At 50.7% G+C, this 21268-nt stretch overlaps 1 protein-coding gene across 8 annotated transcripts in view; it reads left to right on the top strand.

Moving 5' to 3' along the window:
- The window catches only part of TTLL11 (tubulin tyrosine ligase like 11), a 233401-nt gene that overhangs the window by 65285 nt on the left and 146848 nt on the right, over nucleotides 1-21268 (top strand). For all 8 annotated transcript variants that reach the window (XM_084799159.1, XM_084799156.1, XM_084799157.1 and 5 more), the window contains exon 4: nucleotides 11878-12453. In XM_084799159.1, coding sequence (XP_084655285.1) covers nucleotides 11878-12453 — 576 coding nt within the window. The remainder of the gene's footprint in view (nucleotides 1-11877; nucleotides 12454-21268) is intronic.

The following is a 21268-nucleotide window of genomic DNA, read 5'->3' as shown; positions in this document are numbered from 1 at the left end:
GGAAGAGGCTAGTTTTCTCACAGATGATCTAAGGTGAAGGTCCTGGTCAGAGGTGGGTGGTGGGGAGGGAGTGTTGGGGGACATTCCCGTTGAGCCCTCTACAGAGAGCTTAGCCCCAGCTCTGGTTGCCAGTGCCCATCTGCTACCCTTGAAATAATACCAGGCACAAACAGTGCTCATCAGAGGCAGCATCATCTCCTGCTGCCTTTGTGCCCAGCTCAGCTTCCAGCCTCGGCTCTCCTTCCCAGGTGATCAAAGGCACGTGAGAGCAGTCCCTTTCACGTCAAGGCCTGCAGACTTCCCTGGAACCCACAGTCGCCTGTGTGGGAACCAGATGCTTGCCAGGGCCTCCTGGGCTCACACCGTCCACCCAGGCCATCTCTGTGCAGGGTCAGAGTCTTCACAGAAGGTCCTGCCTCCTGTGCTGTCGCTGTCCACCCACTTGAGGCCCTGAGTGAGGCACACCCACCCAGAGGCTCTGCCACTGAAACTCAGGACAAGGGATCGGATTCATAGCCCAGGCCATAAAGTTGCCTTGATTTTGTTTTTCCCGTCCTTCTGGCCTCTGGCCTGTCAGTCAAGGCTCACTTGACTTCTAGGGGCCTCAGCGCTCTCTTTCTCTCCTTCTCTCTCTCTCTCTCTCTCTCTCTCTCTCTCTCTCTCTCTCTCTCTCAATCTCCTCCCACCACCTCCTGACCCCCAGCACAACAGTACAACAACAACAAAAACCCTATCTAATGCCGTAGATTTCTCATGGTGTGACTATTAGGATTAAGTAAAATAACAAACGTAGCGCACACTGTAGGCGCGCGGGAGACGCTGTTCTCGATGCGTATTGATTGCATCTTAAGCATAAAGCTGGGAGCATTCCTCCAGGAACTAGCCTGTAGATTCTGAACGACGGTGCAATTCAGCAGAAAAGGCTTTGGAAACTTAACCGCACACCTGTGTTTAGATAGGTTAGATACAAAATGCGTGACCTTGAAGAAATAAATTATCCTTTGAGACCCAGTGTTACAGCCAGGGGTGGTGGTGGTGCACGCCTGTAATATACCCCAGCACTTGGGAGCCAGAGACAGAAGGCGCACACACATACACAGACACACACACACACACACACACACCAAACATACAAGATAACATAAAATTTTAATGCTATATGAGACCATGTCTCAAAAACCAACCTCTCCCCTGCCCAAACCTACCAGTTTGGCATGTGAAGGAAATTAAAAATAGGCTACAGTGAGCCTATGTGTACATACACACAGAGAACTATATCTGGCCTACAAAAAGGGCAATTTCACACAGATCACCCTTACTGTTTATACGAGCTGAACACGCTGCGTGGGAAATGCTCACGCTCTCCGCATTGCAGTCTTCAGGATGACTTGGGAAACTGTGTAGTGATACAGGTGATGGATGCCCGTGTACAGAAGTAGGATGGATTGGTTGGTGAGTGTGTGTGTGTGTGTATGTGTGTGTGTATGTGTGTGTGTGTGTGTGTGTATGTGTGTGTATATGTGTGTGTGTATGTGTGTGTATGTGTGTGTATGTGTGTGTATGTGTGTGTATGTGTGTGTGTATGTGTGTATGTGTGTGTATGTGTGTGTGTATGTGTATGTGTGTGTGTATGTGTGTATGTGTGTGTATGTGTGTGTGTATGTGTGTATGTGTGTGTATGTGTGTGTGTATGTGTGTGTGTATGTGTGTGTATGTGTGTGTGTACGTGTGTGTATGTGTGTATGTGTGTGTATGTGTGTGTGTATGTATGTGTGTGTACGTGTGTGTATGTGTGTGTGTATGAGTGTGTGTATGTGTGTGTGTATGAGTGTGTGTATGTGTGTGTGTGTGTGTGTGTGTGTGTGTGTGTGTGTGTGTGCTATTCCAGATCTCTCTGGACATTTGTAGGTTGTGGCAGTGTGCACTGAAAATGTAAACACAGAAGGAATAGAATAGAAGAGAAAGATGAGCTCATTGGATGTACCACATGTCCTGCAGCAGCCCAGAACGACACTGTTCCAAAGAGAGCGAGAGTCACCTGCATCCGGGCCGACTTTAACTAAGGTCTAGGGAGTAGTGAGATTCACCAAGCTTAGCATTCACAGCAATGGTCATGTTAGGACACGAGGCAGAGCTGAACAGACAAGATGTCGGGTGGGTTCTAAGAGGTATCAGCCAAGTCCAGCTCTTCTTGTGTGCAAAGAAGTAGAAGGCAGGACAGAGCAGGCAGGAGATTCTCAATGTGTGGCAGCAGTTTCCTTGCCCTCAGGAGCTAGCAGCTACCCCCGCTTCCTGTGGGTCTGGGGGAACCCTCTAGCTGCAAAGCACAGAGTAGAGCCGGTGCTCAGATCGTAGAGTCAGATTTCACCTATACACGTGGAGGATGAGCTTAGTCCTGTGGCTAAGGCTGCCATTCTGTCCAACAGCGTTGAGGAGAAGGGCACCTGCTTGGAACGGCACAAAATGGCATTGATCAGTTTAATGTGTGGATCACTGCAGGAAGAGGAGAGACGTGCGAACCCAATGTTGGGCGGGAGGAAGACAACATGAGCCAGTGATCTGAAGTGCTTCTGACTGTAATGAAGTTGTATATACTTGGAAGTGAACTAAAGATTATTTAGCCTGTTCATTAGCAGGAAATCCTCGCAATTGGAAAAACGGCTTTGGCTAGAGGGCTATCTCACTCGTCAGTTGTGTGTTGGGTTCAGGGTGGGTGCAGCTGTGAGAGGTCTTCTGTTATCTCACAGGAGACTAACGGGGCCCGTGGGACCAGGAGCCAGGCTGGGGGCTTGAATCCTGGAGGGAGTGGGCCCAGGGGTATAGGAAACATGAGCTTGAAACTGCTAGGACTCAGTTGAGCGTCAGTAGACAGGTCCCCATCACTAACGCCCAGGCATCTACTTAGACCCCAGCCAAGGTGGTTGGGCTGCATCTCCAAAGGAAACCCAAGGAATATTGGGGAAAGCAAGGCAGGCTAGTGCAAATCAGAACAGAGTTGTATTAAAAAGCAACGTGCTAGCTTACCCTGGGGTATTCTCAAACTGTTGGGAACAAGTATCGCTCTCCTGTTGGACAGACAAGGATGGTAACATCTAGAAGGCAAACAGCTTGGTCTGGGTCCAGCAGTCGGTGCAGCAGTTTGGGGGTCGTTTGAGCCCCTACCCCCAAGGACTGCTGATGTGTTGGGAGCTTGGGTCCTGGTATCCCAGTGCTGGGAGGCACTGAACCTGGCGGGGAGTCCCTAGGTCACTAGGAGATTAAGGCGGATCTCAGGAACCTTGTGTTCTCAGAAGTCCACATTGTTACTGAGTGAGTCCTGAGTCACTCTTTGGATTCCGGTCTGGCCACGTGATCTCGAATAGGATGTCATCTGCCATGCGACCTTCACAAGAGCTGATGAGATGCCCTTGACCCTCTGAGCTGTGAGCTAAATTAAAGTTTTCTTCACAAACTACCCAGGAACAGAAACAGTCACATTTTCCTAGAAAGTGTGTGCTGAGATTTGAATCAACACCTGTCTGGCTTCAAAGCCTTGTGCCCGGTAATCAATCCTACTGTCCCCAGTAGGCACTCAGGCCTTGGCCACAAAAGGAAGCGGCAGCTTGCGGTCCTTCACGTACTCAGACACCAACCACCCCAGGCCTCTGGGACTGCATGCCTCAGGCCATGCAAGTCAGGCTTAGTGTGCACTTTTTAGGGAAACCAAGTAGGGATGGGTGGAGAGCTAACTGGGGCTGGAGCCATGGGGAAGTGTGTCAATAAAGGCAGGGAGTGACCTCAGGGCTGGTGTCCTCAGTGCAGCGATCTGCAGCATGAGGAGGCTGGTGTTGAGGGCAGCGTCAGGAAACCGGACAAACACACAATGACCAGTTCCTTCCTATTAGGCACAGTTTATGGCCCCAGTTGTGTTCTCAAGTGGCTTTTTGGTTGCTCCCTAACAATGGATAGATTCTGCCCCATGTAAAGTTGCACGCACCAAGAGTGCCGTCCACTAAATCGCCTTGACGGCAGGCATTGGAGGTAGAGACGGTGGAGGCCTCCCGGCTCTAGCTTCTCTGTGCAGTTTATGCGATACTGTGCCCTCTTCTCAGGTGAAACCGAGGGCATCTTCCAAAGAAAAGGCCGGGCTGCAGCTTCCACTCCATCTGCTGCCTGCGCAGCTGTAGGCTCCCTGCTCCTGCTCTAGGCCTGTTTCCTTGTCTTCTGTGGAACGGTGACTTGGAAAACACAGATTCCTCTGCAGAGAAATGTGTGGGACCACTCCACGGATGTCACATGTTGTTCCAAATGAGAGAGCTGATTCCAAAAAAAAACTTCAGAGTCCCCCAGTTCTTTCTGGTAGACAGAAACTCTGGCCTGGGAGTCTCAAGATTTTGTGTTTCAGTTCTGTCTCTGCTGCTAGTTACTTGAAAGCCTTGGCCAAGCCTCTGGGCCTCTGGCCTTGGTTTGTCAGTTTATAAAGTGCCCTGCGCAAATGCACACATGTGCAGTGACATTTCCTTCCTGGGTCTTGAAGGGCTGAGTGTGAAGAGATGGGACAGCTGGGGGCGGGGCAGCATGGTAGAGAGAAAAAGATCCATTTGGAGAGTTGCAAGCCAGGCCAGCACTCCCACGAGCTAGGCTTGTGCATGCTGGGTAGGAATTCTGCAAGCAAAGTGGGGCAGAAAGGCAAGCACACATGACGGCTTGAAAAAGGGACCGGGGTGGGGGGGTGGGGGGAGGCCGCTGGAGTGGGTGCATCAGGGCTGCCGCCAAAGGAGGGCCTCTCCATGTAAGCCATGTCACACATGAGTGGCCAGCAACAGCTCCGCGGGAATACTTAGCACTATTTCTTTTAAACCAATACTCATCCGTGATAATGCTCCAGGGCATTTTGTTTTCAATTTAAAAATTGCAATTTGGGTTCTCTTACCTGGGATCCTTTCAGAGCCAGTTACGGGGGGGGGGCACCCCCCTTTCCATGTGGTCCTTGGCTTCCGTCAAGTCAGAGCTGAGGGTGTCAGGGCCTACCCACCCCCCCACCCCCTATCCCCCCACCCTCCTACCCCCCCACCCCCCAGCAAAGCTATCCTGTATCCCAGCTTAATATTCCAGGTCTCCTCCTGCCAGACAGCACCTCGTATTTCCCTTTTTCCAGATTAGTGATTTTCTGCATCAAAATTAGTTTTCTTGAGGAAATATTGAACAACCCAGTTAAGGAACAAGGTTACAGAACCTGAAATTAACTTTGTGATAAGAGCTGATGACCAGTTGAGGATCACTCGCGTGGGAGGACCCCTCCCCCTCCACTTCTCCCCAGTGATAGCAGCTCTTTCCCGTATCCCCTCAAGCTGTGCCTGGCATAGCACCCCCTCCTTGTCTCCTGAAACCCCAAAGCCTGTGATCTTCCCCCCCTCCCCCGCACCTATTTCTATCCATCTGGTTACTAGGAGATCCCTGGCAACCCACCTCTTCTCTGTGTCATCCCTCGGTCTCAGTGCTACTGTCCCTGGCCCTGTCCAGGTCTGCAGGGCCCTCGTGGCAAGACGTCTCCTTGCATCATCTCAGATCTCCCACGTGGCAGCTCTCACGGGCACCTGTGTCTGTCTCTAGCTGAAGCTCCATCAGTCGTCAGCAGGCCAAGCTCTGAGAGGACGAGCCTCATGACCTCTGTGCCCTTTCCAGTTCATGGTCTGTGGCAGCTGGCATCATCTGGTGACCACACAGCTCTCTCCCAAACTCTGGACACCTAAGTCCGAGTGTGGGGATTTGTCGAGTGTGTCCTCCATAGGCGCACGCGTTTGAGCACTTGGTCCCAGCTGGTGGCGCTGTTTGGGAAGGTTCAAGAGGCACAGTTTGTTGGAGGAAGGGTCACTAGAGATGAGTTTGGTGAGTTGATTCATGCCATTTCTAGTCTGCTCTCACTGCCTCCTGCCTGTTGTTCAAGATGAGCCGTCAGCTTGCTGTGTCAGCCATCATGAACTCTTCTCTCTCTAGAACCCACAGAGATCCGCCTGCCTCTGCCTTCCGAGTGCTGGGATTAAAGGTGTGTGCCACCACGCCTGGCTCCACCAGTACGGTCTCTATCCAGCAACTGAAGGCTCTTTCTGTAACACACACTAGAGTTTCTTCCTTCTCAAAAACACTTTTGAAGTCCCCACCTTTGCAGAGTAGCATCCAGACTCCCCAAAGTATTAGTCAAGGTCCTTTTCAGTCTGGCTCACTCTCACACCCAGGGTAATTTATTCATTTTGGACATGGAGTCTAGAATCTACCTGCCTGAGTTCAAACCCTGGCCCCACATTCTATGGCCTGTGTTGCCTTTGGCAGGTTACTAGACATCTCTGGCTCTCAGTTTTCTGGTCTATAAAATAAGATGATTGTGAAGGGTAAACAAGACCAAGTGTTTTGAACAGTGCACACTTGACCCATAGTGTCGGGAGCTGTCCACCAACCCCCTCCCCAACCCCTACCCCCGCCGCTTACCTCATGGGTGGGAGTCTTGTGTGATCTCATGAGTGGGAGAGTCTTGTATGATCTCATGAGTGGGAGTCTTGCGTGATCTCATGAGTGGGAGTGTTGTGTGATCTCATAAGTGGGAGTCTTGCGTGATCTCATGAGTGGGAGAGAGTCTTGTGTGATCTCATGAGTGAGAGGGAATTATGAGTGGGAGGAAATCTTGTGTCTTCTCATGAGTGGGAGGGGATCCTGTGTGATCTTGTGAGTGAGAGTCTTGTGTCTACTCCTGACACTGGTGACCATTCCCTTGCTGGTCTCCATCAGCAGCAGTCTCCTGTCTCCTGCTCTCTCCTGCTTTGTTGTCTGCTCAAGTTCTTCTTTGCAACCACCCCAGGGCACCTCCCACTTTGTCCCCTCAATAGCCCTTGTTGCCTTCCCTGTTTGGCCTCAGCCACCTACATGACAACTGCTTCAGGTTTATTTGGCCTCAGAAGTAGTCTTGTATTGTCAAGTGTTGGAATTCCCTTGGGTACCAGTCTCAGACCCCACAGCTGTCAGGACTGGGCCCCTGTGTCCTGCCCAATATACACATTGTCACATCTATTTCTTCTATCAAAGCCTAGTTTGTCCTGAAGATCCACAGCCTGTGCCCATGACACCAAGGTCCTGGGTTGTTATATGACAGAATGCAGATCCTCCAGTGTGACAAAGCTTGACTCTAACCAGCTTTGACATCCCTGGCTGGTGTCATCGTAATTCAGAACATGTCCCCATGCCTGCCCCTCGATGCTTGTGGCTTTCTAGTTTAGCTGCTGACTCCTCCCTCCGAGTACTCTGGCTTGCTTCCCCCACATGCCCTGCCTGACTGCCTCAAATGCATTATAAATCTCCCATCCAAATCCCTGCTCTCACAGATCATCCCTGGTGCTGTTGGTAAAGCACAGCATGACCTCTCCACGTGAATAATGCTGCTTGCGTGCTGGTGACACAGCCTTCAGCAGAGGTGATGTCAGGATAAAGCCCTGCTCGGCACTTGTTAGCTGGAACCTGGGACCTTCTAATGAACCCTTGATTCCACAGATGAACACAGCTGAGCACGGAAGTCAGTCCAGTGACTATCCGGGGCCACATGACACTCAGAAATATCCTAGCAACACTGAAGCCAAAATCCAGATTTTTCTGGTCTTCAATTTTTCAACTTACTGAAGTCTAAGTGGAGTGAATATACATATAACAAAGTTCGCCAGCCTCATCACTTTTTCTCACATGTCGAGGGTGGGGGTGGGGGTATGTGTTTGCTTTCATGTGGAGCCCAGCACCTGCTGCCAAGTGTCTCTTCTGCTAGTTTTCCATGCGAGCTTTTCAGACTACCGGTTCAGCTGTGCTGGCCAGTCAGAGGACTTCCCCACCCCACCCCAACTCTGGCATTACAGGCACGCTGTACACGCCTAGCTTTTCACCTGGTTGCTGGGACTAGAACTCAGGTCCACATGCTTGCGCTGCCGGTGCTCCGCCAGCTGAGCTGTCTCTTCACCTGTAGCCTCATAATTTTGAGAGTGTAAAGTTCAGTGGTAAATACATTGCCACCACCCAGCTGTAGAGTTTATTTAGATCTGGAGTAGCTGAAATTCTGTCCTTATTAAATACTAACTCTACTAACCGTCCCCAACCCCTTACGCTTATTCTTTTTTTTCTTTTTAAAGATTTGTTCATTTATTATGTGTACGATGTTTTGCCTGCATGTATGACTGCACACCAGGAGAGGGCACCAGATCTCATTATAGATGGTTGTGAGCCACCATGCGGTTGCTGGGAATTGAACGCAGGACCTCTGGAAGAGCAGGAAGTGCTCTCAACCTCTGAGCCATCTCCCCAGCCCTATTTCAAATTCTTAAGAATTTGATTTCTTGGGGACCTTGTACAGTGGGATCTTACAGTACCTGGCCTTTTACGTTTGCCTTATTTCTCTGCACAGAGTCCTCAAGGCTGCGGTCTTGCTTGCGGAATGCATTCCCTTCCATTTTCACTCTAATAAAACCCTGCTTAAGCAATGTTGGAAATGTGAACAGGCTGGCTTTCTCAGCTGCCTTTCCACAATATCCACTAGGGGGCAGTAAAAGATGCAGACAATTTTCAACAGGCCTCCTGCGTGCCAGGCAACGCAGCCTGCATCTTCTGTGTATCTCTCTCAGCCATCCGTGTATACAGTTACAAGATAATGGATTTCACATCCGACAGCAGAGCTGGATAAACCAGAGATACCATCAGCTGTAGTTTAAGAGCTGTCCTCCTCACATCCTGGCCAACACTAAGGCATAGAACTTCATTTCACATAGTGGCTTCAGATGGGATTTTGGCTTAACCTGCTCTAGCCCGGGGGGTTCTCAGTGCCCACGTCAGAATCGCATATTCAGGTCTCAGACGAAATCAAGTCAGAACTTCAGTGGGAAGTGAGGGTGAGGTTGGGGCCAGAGATAGAAACTATATATTTAACATCAGTCATCGGAGGGAAAAAGGAGTCTATTGAGCAAAACCAGAAATCAGAGGATATTAATTCTGATTTTTTTTGTCTTTGCTAAAGAAGTGGCTGAGGGGCCCTCATTTTCTAGACCCAGCACTTGTGCATGCATGGGTGTGGGGATCAGAGGTCAAAGCCAGATGTCTTTCTCAGTTGTTCTTCACCCTTTTTGTTTTTGAGACAAGGTCTCTTCGGAGCCTGTCACTCACCAGTTAGCTAGGCCGGCTAGCCTTTGAGCCCCAGGTTCCTCCTGGCTGGCCCAAGAGCCCCAGGGATCCTCCTGGCTCTGCCTCCCTAGTGCTAGGATTACAGGCTTACACCAACCATGCCCAGCTTTCTTTATGTGGGTGCTGGGCATCAGACTCAGGTCCTGCTTACACAGCAGTTACTATGACGACTGAGCCAGGCTGTGGCACTTCTGGACACACTCGGAACCCAGACAAACGGTTTGAAGCTGCGGTATCCTGGACAGCTCAGAATCCATAGACACAGTTCCAAGACAGCCATGTTTAGGGCGAGGTCAGAGCCCAGCTATCCATACTGTCTGAGCTATTAAGAGAGCCTTTCCTATAGTAATCAGAAAAACAGGTCTTTGATTTCATCTTATACAAAGTAACCCTGGCACAGTGAACCTGAGGTGGGATCAAAAGACCTGGGTTCTCATCCTGACTGCCCCACTAGCCAGTTAGGGGACCCCAGGCAAGTTCCACCGCTTCTCAGTCTCAGCCTCAGACTCTCCTTTGAATTGAGTGGATGGGATGACGTCGGTCTCCAGGGATCCTTTTCGGTTCCGAAAATTCAGCGATTCTATTAGAATTAATAATCTTGATTTGTAATGACGACTCTGGCAAGGAGCGGAAGAAATATTTAACAGTGTAATGAATGACAGTGACTATTGACCGTGTAGTTTAATTTATTTAAGGCACACACCCCGAATTCAAAGGAGAAAATATCACTCCTGATAATATATTGAACTGTTAGTATCATCTGCCTAGCAAAAGCTTTCCAGAGGGAAAAATTACGCATCAGTGCAAACTTGACATTTTTCACTTGCTGATCCGTGCCTGCCATTTGCCCACAGCACTCATATTTACCGCAAAAGCCATGAATGTGGACATGCATGTGGACGCCTTGGATGAATATTAAGTAGCATCAAGGTCACCGTTGCAGGAAAGGCTCTATGGAGGGCCCAGGAGCCCGCATTGATCTCCTGCGAAGCTCCTTTCTGAATCCTGCTGACGTAGAGGAAACAATTGATGTGAACCATTATTAAGGCTTTAAGTGTTTCTCCATTGTTAAGGATCTTTTACAAGCCCAAGGAATCGGCAAATGCTTCAGTTAGAAATATAGGCCAGTCAAAGAGATAAGTACATTCCAGAGTGCGGATGGCCTGGGTCAGGCTTACACAGCAAAGGCAAAGGCTGATGGGAGGCCAGCACTGGACCATCACCGACTCTGCCCGCCTGCCAGGCACTGCCCTTGGTGACAGCTCAGAACAGCGCTTCCATGCCAGGAGCTGCAGAGATTAAGGTGTCCATCTTCAGGTGTCCCCACAAAAAAAATCTCCTCTCTTGACAGTTCTGTCCCTATAGTTTCCCAAAGCACCCAGTCTCAGGCCGTCTGTGTCCCTGAGCCTGGCTGGTCCAATGTCAAGATGCTGGTAGCTGGTAAGGGGGCTTCCAACTGCATTACCAGGTGGCAGGGAGCATCACAGGACAGAACACAGCAAATGTGCTAGCCAGCAGTAGCCCTTTCTTATGAAGCTGCCAGTGCTGTCATGGGGCTCCACTCTTACAGCTTCTCCAACTTTACCTGCCAAGTATCCACCTTGAGATGCCATCAATATATGCATATAGGGGTCAAGTTTCCAGCAAGTCAGCTTCAGGGGAGTACCTAGAAGCCATAGCCTGGAGGAATCAGGTACCTATAAATTATACACGACCACGGGTCCTAGCCAAGTGCCTAGATGGTCACGGATCCAGGAGGAGGGTAGCTGCTGCCAATGGCAGAACCTAGTTCCTGAAAGGCCCAGACAGATCTCGAGATAGGTCAAGCCATAAACCAAAAACCCATCTGTCTCTCATGTGCTGGCTCAGGCTTTGGTACTGCGCCCAGCCCATTGAGGGTTGAAAGGAACATGGAGGAAGGCACAGGGCTTTAGATCATCAGTCCAGGGCTCGGTCTCAACTCTACCACATCTCCCAGTTAAGCTGGCAAGTTTATTTTCTCACTGAGTCTTTAGCCCGCTCAGGTGCTCGGATACTTGCCTAGCACATGCACAGGGTCCAGCACCACATAGGCCAGGTGTGATGTTTGCTTACCTGAAATCCTAGCCCATGGGAGGTCAGGAGTTCAAGGTCACCCTTAGCTATAGAAAAGTTCAAGGCCAGGCTGGACAAGATACCCTGTCTCAAAACAAACAAGATCCAGAAAGAAAAAAAAACAAAGGGACAATCTTAGTTCTGCGTAACAGGTATGGAAGGCAGATGAATAGTTTGCTCTGTAAATGGCAGCGCCAGGGCTTGGACCCAGGGAGGCTTACTCTTTCCTCTCACACATAGCAACAGCAGCATCCCTTCTTAACAGCCATGTTTTCTGAGAGGGTGCGATGAGGTAACTAGTGTAAAGTACCTGCCACTTGGCTCATCACAGGTTCTCACAAACTATCACGCTACTGTGTCTGTTATTCATTGTGTGACTTGTACCAAGAATGCAACGAAGGATTGGTGACATGGCTTGAGCTCAGGTCTTCTGACTGTCCTTCTAACCCATGTTCCACCCCCACTCTCGAGCCACAGGACTGAGGACAAGTCCTATGTCACTGTACCCCCAGACAGTGTCACCTGCGAGGAAGGTGCTGGTGAGCGTTCAGGAAGGGGGTATCTCAGACACACACTAATGGCTCCTTCCCTCCTTCCCAGGTCCGAATGGTGAAGGACGGTGACCCCTCCTGGAAGCCCACTTTTATTGTGAAGCCCGATAGTGGTTGTCAGGGTGATGGAATCTACCTCATTAAAGACCCCAGTGACGTTCGCCTGACCGGGACGCTCCAGAGCAGGCCGGCCGTGGTCCAGGAGTACATCCGCAAGCCTCTCCTGATTGACAAGCTCAAGTTTGATATCCGCCTGTATGTCTTGCTAAAGTCCTTGGACCCCTTAGAGATTTATATAGCCAAAGATGGACTCTCTAGGTTTTGTACAGAGCCGTACCAAGAGCCCAACCCCCAGAACCTGCACCATGTGTTCATGCACTTGACCAACTACTCGCTGAACATCCACAGTGGCAAGTTCGTCCACTCTGACAGCGCCAACACAGGCAGCAAGAGGACCTTCTCCAGCATTCTGTGTAGACTGTCTTCCAAAGGTGTGGACATCAAGAAAGTCTGGTCTGATATCATCTCCTTAGTTATTAAGACTGTCATCGCCCTGACCCCGGAGCTCAAAGTTTTCTACCAGTCAGACATCCCTACGGGGAGGCCGGGGCCCACCTGCTTCCAGGTAACCATGGCACCATCCACCGTGAGTTCTGGCACTGACTGGGCTTAGGATGGGCTCCTTGTCCTGCTGTGGAATCAAGGATGGACAGGACAGACAGGGGTGGGCTACAGGTGGCAGCTGCTCTAGGCCTTGGTGTTAGATGTCCAACCCGACTTCCAGCTCTCTCTTCCTAGGTGACTGGGGGCGAGCAACTTCCCTTCATTTTATATAAACCTGGAAGCTTCTTGTGAGAGCACATACGTCATGCATACATTCTTCATTCATTGAACAGTTGTTTGCGCCTACTTGGTAGGAGGTCAGGCGTTGTCGTAGAACCCTTGCTGCCCCAAGCCGAGAATCCATAGTGGGAGAGAGCCATTAAGAAGCCGTCAATAGAGTGTCACAAGTGGTAGAATCAAATAGGAAATGGACGGGGTGCCATGGGGTGGTGGACTCTTCTGCCGTTCCTGGCTTGGTCCAGGAAGGCATGGTGAAAGAAATGGCAGTTCCCTTGGAAGCCGAGGCGAGCAGGGAGGAATGGCGAGGGATAGCCACAAAATGCTGCAGGTGGAGATGCGCTGCCTTGGCGTTCAGAGGGAAGCCTGGCATGTTTTAGGTACCAAAAGAACTTCAGTGTGGGTAGGGGTGGGCTTTGAGGCATAGGTGAGAGAAGATGAGGTGGGGGAAGTTGTGGAGAGGCTGGGGGGCAGCGGCAGCCATCAGAGGGTTATAAGTGGGTTGGGTCGGACTCAGATCTCTATATCCTCAAGCGTATGGTTCCGTGATCCGTGGGGTACGCGTTGAGCCAAGGCTGCCTTCGAGGAGACTGCCAATGAGATAAGTGCCTGTATACAAGCAGGAAAAGATGCTGGCGCTGAACAGGAAGGCGTCAGGTAAAGCCGAGTCCCATCTGAGGAGGTTGGATGGCTTGGTCTCGGTGACTCTGTGGTCCAGGGAAAGAGAAGAGATGGAGGCAGAGAGAAGAGCGGCAGCTGAGATGCAGACACATGTCTTGGGCTCTCGACATGTGGATCAGGCTAGCAGGGAAGGCCAGGAAATGGAGGTAAAATGCCTGTGTGGCAGCCAAAAGGAGAGGATATATATATGTATATGTGGACATTTGGGCTGGCATCTGGGAAAGACAGGGGTGGGCTGGAGAAAGAGCTGGGAACTCTTCCACAGTAGTGACTGAGGCATGAAGGGTATGGAGACACCTCCTGTGACACCTCCACTTACAGAAGGATGGACAGAGGCAGGGAACCAACAAAGACGGAGAAGCTTGGTCAGGGGTGAGCATGTGGGAAATGCCAAGGAAGAGGTACTCAGAGAATGCCTGGGCGTGGGCCTGCACCCTCAAACATTGTCAGGATGTCAGGCAAGACCATCCTTGGAGCTGTCTATGATGTTCACTGACACGTGTCTTGGGGACTCTAGCAAGAACTGACTTGAGCAACCAGCTAGTTTGTAAAAAGAAAATGGAAAATGATGTAAAAACAGCTTTTAAAAACAGATGTCACGGATGGAATAGAGGCATAGAGACCAGGCACTCACTTGCCACCAGATCTGTCAGACCAGAGAGGATAAGATGAGCCTCTGGGAGCCTCTCCACCCAATCTTTGAAATTGTGTGTGTGTGTGCACCCTGACCCACTGTTCTTCCCTATTCCGTCCCCAACTTGTCCTCTTCAGAAGCACTCTTCTGAAATGTTGACCATTCCCTCAGTTTTTAAACCTACACATGGTCATGTATGACTACTCCCCAGACAGGACACTGCCTTATCTGACCTGCTTCTGAGCATCATAAAAGCCCCAGTCTCCTGAAGCACCTGCCCCTTCATGGGCTACGGTTCAAAGGTCAGTCCCATTCCTGGGACTGCGCTTGCACTGGTGCATAGCACCTAAGTACGCAGATTTTTCTTTTTATGTATAGTTTTTTTTTCTCCCAGTCAAGGAAGATCTGGATGTTTCCTGACTGTGCTTGGAGGGGCACAGACAGGAAGGAGCAAGAGTGAGGAGAGGGCTCGGAGCATTGTCTCTCACGGGTGGATACCCACTCACAGGCGCATGCGCAGGCTGGGTAGCCTCAAATCCAGAAAGGCTGCTCAGGGCTAGTCCCTCATCAGCAGGGGCATCAGATGAAAGTCCCTGGAGGGGAACCAAGGCAGTAGGAGAAGCAGGAAGTGGTAATTGTCCCCTAGAGTCCCATCTGTGGTCCCCCCAGGCTCCCAAAGGCCTTCAGTTCCTAAGCACATGTGTCTGGTAGCCAATAGGAGACGGATAGAAAGGGCTGGTGAGGAAGACTTCAAGGCAGTGCCAGGGTAAAGAAGTCCTGGCCCAGGCCATTACAAAGTGAGGGCACAGGAGTCACTTGTGGTGTGGTCACACGCAGGGTTCATCCCTGAGTATGGCGTGGTCGTGCCTGCTTGGCAGTAACAGCTATGCTAGGAGTATCCCATGGGGCCAGGCAAGCATGGCCAAACCACAGAGCCCAGCATGATCATCGTAGCACAGCAGGGACGGGTGGGGACTGGGGTGGTCATTATGTGTGAGCCTTGCAGTAGACAGGCAACAACAGGCAGCCATCAGGGCTGGGGCAGGGCCAGCTAAAGGGGACTGAAAGCCCAGATCCAGAGCCGCTGGTTTGGTCAGGTCACATCTAGCAGACGGGCCCAGAGCCTCATGACCATCTGCCACTGCTTGACCACACTAAACGCTCCCAGGCCCAGGGTGAGGAGACAGGCTGGGAATGAAGGCCTTTCTAGGTTTGTGAGTGTTGGGGTCTTTCTCAGCACCCAGTGCTACTTAGACTCTCTCTGCACACTCACACCCGCGTGGGCGCGTCGGGAAGTGATATGGGTGAAAAGTGGTTTCTGCTTAGCATCTGTTGGCTGTGCATCTCAGACACACGGTGAGGGAGAGGAGTTGGTACCCCACCCCAGCCGAGTCCACTCCTGCTTGCTTTGTTTGAATTGAATCACTTTTTAAGATACTGTCAGCTCAGCTCCTGACACCTGAGCAGATCTCCATGGTGCGATTCCGAGGTCCATTTGCCATGTGTCCTAAGTCACTTAACTTCAGGAACTCATTTTCCTCATCTGCCTCACGTGAGATAAGGATTAGGAAGTGCTTTGCAAACCGCCAAGGCCCTGCACAAATGCAGGAAGCCTTTTCTTAGCTGGGTAGCCCCCCTTTTGCTTGTAGCAAGGCCCGGCCAGACGGCAGCACTGCAGAACATGAACTCTAGCTAACCAAACTGCTCTGAGTCTGAGGCGTGTGACTGTGACCCTGTTCTAGCCACAACCACAGTAATGACTCGGAGAACATGGTGGCCAAGCAACAGCTGGCACCCCTCCGCTGCGGTCAGATTTCCTGTAATCTGCCACGGAGGAACACAGCTGCCCTGTCATTCCAGCCTCTCCCTTGTCATTGACCAGGCAGCCGCAGTCCCAGAACCTCACATCTGCCGTCTTGAGGGCAGCAGTGTGACCCTGGCTTAAATACAGGGTCAGGCCGGGTGTAGCCCATCATGAGGCGCGCGCGCGCACACACACACACACACACACACACACACACACACACACACACACACACACGGAGGCCTTCGGCTTGGCTCTAAGAAAGTCTCTTCCCCACCCTGTGGCTTGGTCAGTATATTTCTCTTGTTCCTCGTGTCTATTTTTGTCCTTGGCCATGACCCTCCTATTGGATGTCTAGAGCTATAGCTTTCCTAAGGCCTAGCATGACCCTCTTGCTCCTCTGCTCTCTGCCTGCTTCCTTACCCCACAGTCCAGACACTCCACCAGGCAGAAACTGAGAATTGGTGTGTGTAAGTGTGTGTGAGGGGGCTGTGGTCAAGGGCTGGGGTTTCCTTCTCAGATGCTTCTCCCAGCTCCCGCTGACAGCAACTGTAGCTAGTGAGTTTGAGAAGCCAACCTTTCCTACTCCGGGTTTCCTTAGCGACAAGTAGTGCGCGTCGTCTGTAGCTTCTTCCCAGGGCTGCTGCATGCTCCGATAAGAGAGAGCTGTGGGGAACAGTCCCTAGCACACAGCGGCCACTTAATAAGTGAGAGTTTGCCTCTTTATTGCCCTGGCTGCTGCCTATGACAACACTTTTCACACCTACCCACGAGGAAGGACCTTGAAGTTATGATGAATTGGCAACTGTTCTTGTTTTAAGGTTAACTGGGATGATGGTGTTTCACATTTGGAAACCTCCCAGCCTGGCTCACCAGCTTGCCTGTGCCTCCGCCGTGGTCCTCCCATACCGGGTCTGTTTCGTCTCCCCTGGGCATCACCAGTGCTTTCCTGGTTGCACCACTGGTTTCTCCTCTGTCTTGGGCAGCCTGGTCTGTTCTCTCCTGTTCACCGGTTTCCACACTCACTGCCTTCCAAAGTGTAGCTCGAGACCTTCTTTCTCTACAAAGCCTTCCTTGGCCACCCCTTTGGAATCCAGCAGGCCCCCTGCGTACCCACTGAGACAAGACCTGAGATAGGTGTGTGGCATGCGGCCAAGGACAGGACAAGGCCAGTGCCTCCAAAGGGTGCTCTACTTAGTGTGGAAACATCACGGGGAGCATCACCGCCCCGTGGACGGCACACTGTCCAAGGGCACACACAGGCTGGGGAGAGTTAACTGCCAACCGAAGGCTCCCAGAGAGGGGAGGCCCAAGTGATTCAAGGCAATAAAGAGGACTTTCCCAGCAGGTGGTGAGGGGTCCCACATTCTCCTACTTCCCTGACACCTTCCTGGTTGCTCTTCCTCGGCCCCTTCCCCTGGACCCGTCAATACTGGAGACCCCGGGGAATCCCGTTTTGGAAATCTGTCTTTGTACATCTACCATCGCTCCCTAAGTGGTCCCACCCTGCCCTGGGACTTTAGGGGTCAGCCACATGCTGTTGAGTTCTAAATTCATACTGCTGATCTTGACCTCTGCTTGAGCTCCGGGCTGAAATGTCCCACCTGCCCACTTACACTTCCTACCGAGCTAGCTCCTGGGCACCCAAACACCGGGGTCAAAAGCAAACTCTCGCCTTCCCTCCCACAGCCTGCTATCCTCTGTCCTTCCGGTTCCAGTAAGCGAGCAGCATTCACACAGACCAGGAGCCGAAATCATCCTTAGCTCTTCCATCCCAGGCAGCCCACAAACAGCCCTGCGGTGGCCAACAGGAACCTTTAGAAGCACAGGTCAGGCTCCGTTACCCTCCCTTGCTCAACCCCTGCAGCGGCTTCCTCAGTGTCCTCCCAGTGCTGGCTGCTGTGTGCCGCGCTGCCTTATCCACCCTTCCCGTTCCCTCAGAACTCGACTCCTGTCACGGTCCTTCTTGCCATACACTTTGCCATTCAAAAGTGGCCTCTGCTCTTGATGATTTCTTCTAGAATGCTCTTGCTACCCCTTCAAACAGGACCTGCTCTCTTACTTTAGTCGCTGTTGACTTGTCACCTCCTGAAATTCACAGCTCTGGGCCACAAAGACTGACCTTAAACAACCAGGCTGCCAGAAACATATAGAAATGGATTATCTGAGTAAAGCGGTTCGGGCTTTGGGTGGTGGGTGTGGCTTTCCTCAGTGAGCCCCAAGAAAAAGAAGGAAGCAAAGCAGATCCTACTGCTGTCCCTGTTTTCTGCCTGGAGCATGGGACAAGGATGGGGTGCCACACAGACCCGGGTGACCTCAGGGAAAGTGACTGGTGCTGTGAGCTAGATCTTGGAAAGTCACTGGTTAAGTCAGGAATGAGCCCCAGAAATCTTCGTGTGTGTGTGCATGCATGCCTCTGTGTGTGTGTGTGTGTGTGTGTGTGTGTTTGTAGGGTCCATCTACAAAGGTGGGAAAGGATGACCTGAAACTGATCAGGTGACCCTCTGAAGGTCAGGACAGGGAGCAGTTCCAGCCTTGCTTGTTACTGGGAGTGTTCAGTGGAGACGGCAAAGCTGTTCTGCCTCCATGGGTGGGGGTGACTGTGGGCCATAAGCAACAAGATTTTAAGGAATCAGACTCTGCAAAGACTGATTGCAGCACAAAGCCCAGAGCCTTGAAGCAGAACTATGGTACTTTCACGGTGCCCAGCATCCAATGTAAGAAATCACTAAACAGCGCACATGGGAAGGAAAGTGGGGACAGGCATTCATTAATTCAAAGTCGGAGTTTTTTTTGTTGGTTTTTTGGTGTTTTGGTTTTTTTTGTTTGTTTGTTTTTTTGTTTTTTTGTTTTTTTGTTTTTTTTTTTGACACAGGGTTTCTCTGTGTAGCTTTGACTGTCCTGGACTCACACTGTAGACCAGGCTGGCCTCGAACTCACAGCGATCCACCTGCCTCTGCCTCCCAAGTGCTGGGATTAAAGGCGTGCACCACCACACCCAGCTTAATTCAAAGTCTTAATGACGATGGAACTAGCAGAAAATGAAAGACAAAATAATTATAATGATGTACAAAACTTAAGGAAAATGTTACCTTAATGGAGAGAGAGAGAGCTAGAAGTCCTTAAAAAGAGCAAATGAAACTTCTAAAGTGACTAAAACCCAAGCCAAGCATGGTGGTCCACATCTGTAACCTCAGCACCAGGGAGGCTGAGGCAGGAGGATGGAGGCCAACCTAGACTACATAGTAAAACCCTAACTTAAAAATAAATGAAGAAGCAGTGAGAAAACAAACAAAATAAAACCTTATTAATGATGAGAAATTTTCACTCACTGGGATTAACATCAAACAAAACAGTGAACTTGAAGACGCCAGCAGAACTGTGCAGAATTAAACAGAGAGGAACAGGAACAGGGGAAAGTGTGGACCACACCAAGGAGGCTACTATATGTTCAGCTGTGGTCCCAGGACAAAAGAGAAACGAACATTTAAAGAGCTGGTAGCTGAAACTTTCCAAATTTGGTTAAACCTAACAAAAGCTCACAATCCAAGAACTCCAAATAAAACAAAAGACAAAAAATAAGCAAACAAAAAACTCTCAACAGGGCAGGACATCACCACCACCACCACCACCACCATCATCCTCTCTCTGTCTCTGTCTGTCTCTCTCTGTCTCTGTCTCTCTCTGTCTCTCTGTCTCTCTGTCTCTCTGTCTCTCTCTGTCTCTCTGTCTCTGTCTCTGTCTCTGTCTCTGTCTCTGTCTCTCTCTCTCTCTCTGTCTCTCTCTCTGTCTCTCTCTCTCTCTGTCTCTCTCTCTCTCTGTCTCTCTCTCTCTCTCTCTCTCTCTCTCTCTCTCTCTCTCTGTCTCTCTCTCTCTCTCACACACACACACACACACACACACACACACACACACACACACACACCCCACACCCTAAGACTTACAATCAAACTGAGAATAGCCAGTCATTATAAGAGCATGTTTAAGGCAGCCATAGAGAAAAGACATTCCACTGAGAGGAAGAGGGGCATTCACGCCCCAGTGAGAGGGGGGTGTGAGTCCAAAGACAGAGGCTGACCAGGGATCCCGCCTTAGAAGGGCCTTCTCTGGCCTCCTACCAGGCCCCTCGGACCCCTGTGCCACGACCCCTGTGCCACAGTCTGTGTTCTTCCCTTGCCCATGGCCTGCCCTCCTCTAATATGGTGAGCCCTGGAGATAGCAGACGCGTTATTTTCAGTTGCTTTGTTTCTAGTGGCAAAGAAATAGTATTATCCAGAAAGGGAAGAGTAGTGGTGGGGGAGACACAGCGAGCAAACGCAAGCTCTGTAATTAGAACCCACAGTGAGCGGTCGTGAGGGAGGAGGTAAGGGTGCTGTGTGAGACAGGTTCCAGCCAGCCCTGGAAGCTGAGGGACGGCCACAGGACTTGAACCTCAATAGGCAGAGATGAGGCAGGGGAGTGTCAGTGTTCTATTTGCATTCTCGAAGTTACTCTGCCATCACGTGCCAGATGATTTAAAGGTGTGAGTCTGAAATCAGGGAAAGGCGAGAGCTGAGGTGGGGTACCAGCAGTAAGACCGGGCCAGACCTAGAAAGCGTTTCCAGGAGCTGGTGACCAGGCAAAGGGTAGAGGGAGACTGACTGATGGGTTGGATAAGGGATACAGGAAGCAAAGCAGATGTTAGAGGAAAGGGGTGCTGTGTTCCTTATCTATTGCCGTGGGACAAACTAGTGGCTCAAAACAACAATCGCCCGTTGTCTCACCAGTCCTGGTGATCTAGAATCTAAGGGTGGGGGCTGGAGAGCTGGCTCAGCAGTTAAGAACATTTGTTCTCTTGCGGAGGACTTGGTTTGATTCCTAGCACCTTCATGGTGCCTCACAGCTCTCTGTTACCTCAGCAGGCACCAGGCACACACGGTGCACACACATACAAGTAAGCACACTTACTCACACATACACATATACTCATGCACAGAGAATAATAAAATAAATAGATCTAAAAACCCCAACATGACAAACCTTTAAAAATCTAGGGGTGGGTATAATTCTAGCATTCAGGAGGCCGAGACAGGTGGCTCTCTGTGAGTTAGAGACTAGTGTCGTCTACATAGCAGAGTTCCAGGTCAGTCAGAGTTATATAGTGAGACCTTGTCTCAAAAGAAAAAAAAAATGAATCTGGGGGTAACTGATGTGTCTTTGGCTTAAAGTCCCTTACAGGCTGGCCAGGGCTTCAGTCCTCCCAGGGCCTCGCTGAGGAAGGTCCTCCTCCATAGTGGCAGCAGGCTTCAGGTCCTGCCTGGCAGGCGGCGGGGTAAATCAGGTCACTGTAGCCTTTCTCTCTTACATCCTGGTGGCTTCTATCAGAGTGAGAGAGAGCACCCCAAGGCAGAAGTCACTGTCTTTCTTTCTTTCTTTCTTTCTTTCTTTTTTTTTTTTAAACAGATCTTGTCTCTGGTGTATTTGTAAAAAAAACAGCATAGG

This window comes from Acomys minous (assembly GCF_964271855.1).
Source record: "Acomys minous genome assembly, chromosome: 10".
Taxonomy (NCBI): Eukaryota; Metazoa; Chordata; class Mammalia; order Rodentia; family Muridae; genus Acomys; species Acomys minous.
This window is presented reverse-complemented; position numbering and strand designations above follow the sequence as displayed.